This window comes from Podarcis pityusensis (genome assembly GCF_964106645.2).
Source record: "Podarcis pityusensis genome assembly, contig: HAP1_SCAFFOLD_1025, whole genome shotgun sequence".
Taxonomy (NCBI): domain Eukaryota; kingdom Metazoa; phylum Chordata; class Lepidosauria; order Squamata; family Lacertidae; genus Podarcis; species Podarcis pityusensis.
The window spans coordinates 1,346-5,490 of NW_028293247.1; the positions used below are offsets into that span (position 1 = coordinate 1,346).

The window sequence follows — 4,145 nt, forward strand, 5'->3', positions numbered from 1 at the left end:
AGCCCGACGCCTCCAGCTGCCTCAGCGCAGGACCCGTAGCGTCGGGCGCCACCAGGATGCCACGCACCTTCACCTTGTCGGCTTGGAACGCCCGCACTTTCTGAACGTAACGACCAAGCTGGTGCACCCCTTCGTGCGTCGCTTTACCCCGCTTGAGCTCGACAACCACCAGCGCTCCCTGCGCGTCACGAGCGAACAGGTCCACGCTGCCCACACCCGTGGGGAGTTCATGGTCGATGAGGCACAAGCCCGACTCGATAAGCTCCGGCCGCAGCCTGAGGGCGTGCTGCATGTCCGCTTCACTACCCGATAGCACGAAATCGGTGTCCCTCCGTAAGCTGAACGCCTGCAAGGTAAAGCAGCTGAGCACGCTCACCACCTCCGGTGGATTATGCCTTCCGCAGTTACGACCACCACGCCATCCTCGAGCACGGCGTCGAGAAGGTCGGTGGTAGGCTGCCAGTTACGTGGTTTGACACCCTTGGCACCGTGGATGAGGAGGCAGCCGTCGGGCTTGAGGGTAAGGAGGTAGTCGCCAGCCTCGGCGGTACTTTGGGCCCTCCCAGCGTAATGGACTTCGCATTCACCCGCGAGTTGTAGCAGGTAGCGGCGGGGGTGCAGGTGCTCTTTGAGGAACGCGAGCGTGTCCTCTGCGGTGGGGGAGAGGAGCTGAGCGACGAGCACGATAGGGTATTCTCTCACACCGTGCGTCACGTGCAGGTCGTACCCATCAGCGAGAACATGCTAGGCCCGTCAATAAGGAGCAGGTACGAGCGGCTCCGGCAAGTCATGTCATTACGCTAGGCTGCTAGGGGGATTGACGCGTCCGAAAGTCCCAAAGGCTATCGTTTCCCGAAGGCGATCATCGCTTTTGCCGTGTCCAGCTAATCCGCCTTACTCCCTCGCAATTCGTTCAGGAGTGTAAAGCCCGTATCCCAGCCGCCCAGCCCGGAGTCAGCGTTGATGTGACCGAGTTCCCTATATTGACGAATCGACTTCTCCAGGCATCCGCGAAATAACGGGCACGCTCGAGGCTGACAAAGGAATCGTTCTCGCTTGCGACGACAATGCTAGGGAAGGGCAAAGGAACTAGAGGCATGGGACCGAAGCGCTGCGCCTCGGGTGGGTGTTCTTTGGAGTCCAACGTCGGCTGGAGCAACCAGCAGTGCTCCCCAGACGCGCCCCTGAGCCTGCCCGGCCCAGTGATTAACCAGCGCCACGCCAAGGCTATGGGCCACCAGCACGACGGGGGAGGTGACGCGTGCCATTTCGTTTTCTAGCACCTCCAGCCACTCGTCCAGTATCGGGTCGTCCCAGTCGCGCTGCTCAACGCGACGAACACTAGGGTCGTTGGCTTCCCAGAGCGTCTGCCAGTGCTGTGCGCCGCTTCCGCCGAGCCCAGGTACGTTTAAAACCGTCATCTCACTCACCACGTGCCTCCTCGAGTCGAGCCGATGCCGTCCACGTCGTGCAGGTGTTCGAGCATGGTGCTCACGTCGCCTAGTGGAGCGCCAGCGTCATAAACACGCGGGACGGGCCGGTAGTCAGCGAACGGTCCACACACGACGAAATGATGCTTGACGTGCGCACGAGGTGGCTCGGCCCTAAACGTGCGCCATCACGACGCTCACAGTATGCACCGCATCAGGCTGCTTTTTTGCTGGGCGCTGCGTCTTAGCATAAGCGTCATGGCAGTTTCTTCACTCCGCGAGGGCGTCTCACCCATCCGTCCGGACGACCATGCCAGGACGCTCGAGGTCTGGGAAGCGTCGGTCCGCGCCACCCACGACTTCGTCAACGAAAAGGACATCCCCGCCTTTCGGCATCTAACGCAGCGTGGCTTGTCGTACTACCGACACCTTTACGCTATACGCGACTTTGAAGGTGAGGTCGTCGGCTTCGTCGCGGTCGATAAAGCGAAAGTCGATATGCTTTTCGTCCATCCCGACTACCGTGCCAAAGGCGTTGGCACGAGGCTCATGCGCTACGCTATTGACGAACTTGACGCCTACGAAGTTAACGTGAACGAGCAGAACGAGCAGGCGCTGGGCTTCTACTTGCACCTAGGCTTTGAAGTTGTGAGCCGCTCGGCTTTGGACGGTAGCGGACGACCGTATCCGGTTTTGCACTTGGCACTCACCACAATGACGGACTAAAGCGTCCGACAAACCTCATGAGCGTGGGTTCAAGTGAACGTTCCGGGCGCGTGCTCAATCCCTCGTCAGGCGGCTACTGCCTGCCGCTTGCCTTCTCGCACCAGACCGCATAAGGAAAGCAGAAACGGCTTCAGACGGCGAGCGGCAGCGGACGTAAGGTACAAACCATGAACTATCCCGAAGGCACCCACAACCAACCCCAACACCCCATCCCCAACGGCAAGGCAGAGACCGAGGCCGAGCTCAGCCAAGCCATCGCCCAGCTGCTTGTGTCCACGGTCTGGGATATGCGGCAGGAGGCGAACCGCGCCTTCGCGCCGCTCAGGCTTAATGCCAGCCAGGTCTACCTGCTCAACCTCGTCGCCGACGGGAACGAACTCAGACCCACGGACCTCGCCAATCGCCTGAGCAGCACCCGCGCGGTGGTCTCAGCCATGATCCAGCACTTCAGTGAGCAGGGGCTGCTGCTGAGCGCCCCGCGTGAGGACGACCGGCGCGCCCGCAGGCTGTCGCTCACCGAGGCAGGCGAGACGCTCAGGCGCGAAGCGAATGACCTTTGGCTGGCGGTGGTCGAGGCACGTTACGCCCGGGTCACCCGTCCTGATAAGGAGGCGCTCTTGCGTATCCTCAAGATCGTCCACGCCGCGTAAAGCTCAGGCTGCTGAAGTGAACCCGTGACGCAACGTCCGACAATTGCCCTTATCGAGTGAGCCACAAAACCAAGTGTTCCTCATCAATGTACTCAGTTCCGACCTTCAACCCGTGACGTTCCAAGCCAAAAGGCTCAAACCCCAAACTGTGGTAGAGCACCCGCGCACTCCTCTGAGTGGTTCCTACCCCGAGAATGAGTTGCTCGAGCCCAGGGTAGGTGCGAGCGCGTGCTATGAGTTCAGACAGCAGCGCCCGCCCCAGTCCCTGACCGAGCGCATTCTCACTGACGTACACGCCCCACACAAATGCCTTGTGGTGGATTTTCGGAGAAGGGTCTCGGACCAGCCCCACCATCCCGACTAGGGCAGCGTCTCTAACCGCACCGAGCACAAAATTACCTTCATCTTTTGCTTGGAGGCGTGAGGCGCGGCTTTCAGGGGTATAAGCACGCTCGTCTTCGGGGGAGCGTGCGAAGGCGTAAGGCTCGCGCTCTAACGCCTCAACACGGAGAGCCAGAAAGGCAGGGGCGTCAACTTCGGTAAGAAGGCGGATGCTCATAAACAAGTCTAAATCTGGAAAGCTAAAAGCGCACGACAACCGCCTTGTATGTTGATTTTGGTTGAAGACAGCTTCGGCTAGACTCAGGGACGCTTGGGTTTGAATGGGGCAAAAAAAATCGCGCTTTTTGAGCGCTGTGATTCTTTTATTCTACCGCTGTATGAGGTATTCGTCAAGGCGATGCAGCGCTGAGGCTCAGGGTTAGGGTTAAAGTGCCTCCGGGCCCGGCTCAAGATACCCTAAGCGTCTGACAACTATCATTATCGGATGGTCTGAGTTGAAATTGAACTGAGCGCTTTTCTTTCATTCTGGGAAGCAAAATGACCAGAAGCGTCTCGAAAAGGGAGATGAATGGCCTTCATTTGAAAGCCTTTAGCTAAAAGTATTTCAGCTCTTATAATTTGACGCAAACATATGAAGCATAAGCCTGGTAATCGCCGTATGTCGCATTTTTGATTTCAAAACCAGCTCGCTTCAGCATCACTTCAAAAAGCCAGGTGAAGGTAATGTGTTCTTCACGGACATCGTGCTCAAAAAACTCCCTAGGGAAACTATCTGCTGGCCGACTGTTTATCCAAGCCTCAACAGCTGTGTATGTTTGGCTCGGCTCAAACGAGAAGACGATAGCTCTAACGAATAGCACCCCACCGGGCTTAAGGGTATCCGCCATGCGCTGAAGTGCTTGAACTTTCCAAAAGTCAGGTAGATGATGAAGGGTTCGCTGGGTGAAAACAAAATCTACAGGTTCACCTTGATGCTCGTATGTCAGCAACCCCTGGT

At 58.0% G+C, this 4,145-nt stretch overlaps 1 protein-coding gene across 1 annotated transcript; it reads left to right on the forward strand.

Annotated features, from left to right (window-relative positions):
- Positions 1 to 1,688: 1,688 nt before the first annotated feature.
- On the forward strand, positions 1,689 to 2,156 carry LOC308469186 (peptidyl-lysine N-acetyltransferase YjaB-like; the record flags this gene model as incomplete). Its single annotated transcript, XM_081024530.1, has 1 exon — positions 1,689 to 2,156. One exon carries the CDS (start codon positions 1,689 to 1,691, stop codon positions 2,154 to 2,156), a length of 468 nt encoding a protein of 155 aa, XP_080880656.1.
- Positions 2,157 to 4,145: the final 1,989 nt, after the last annotated feature.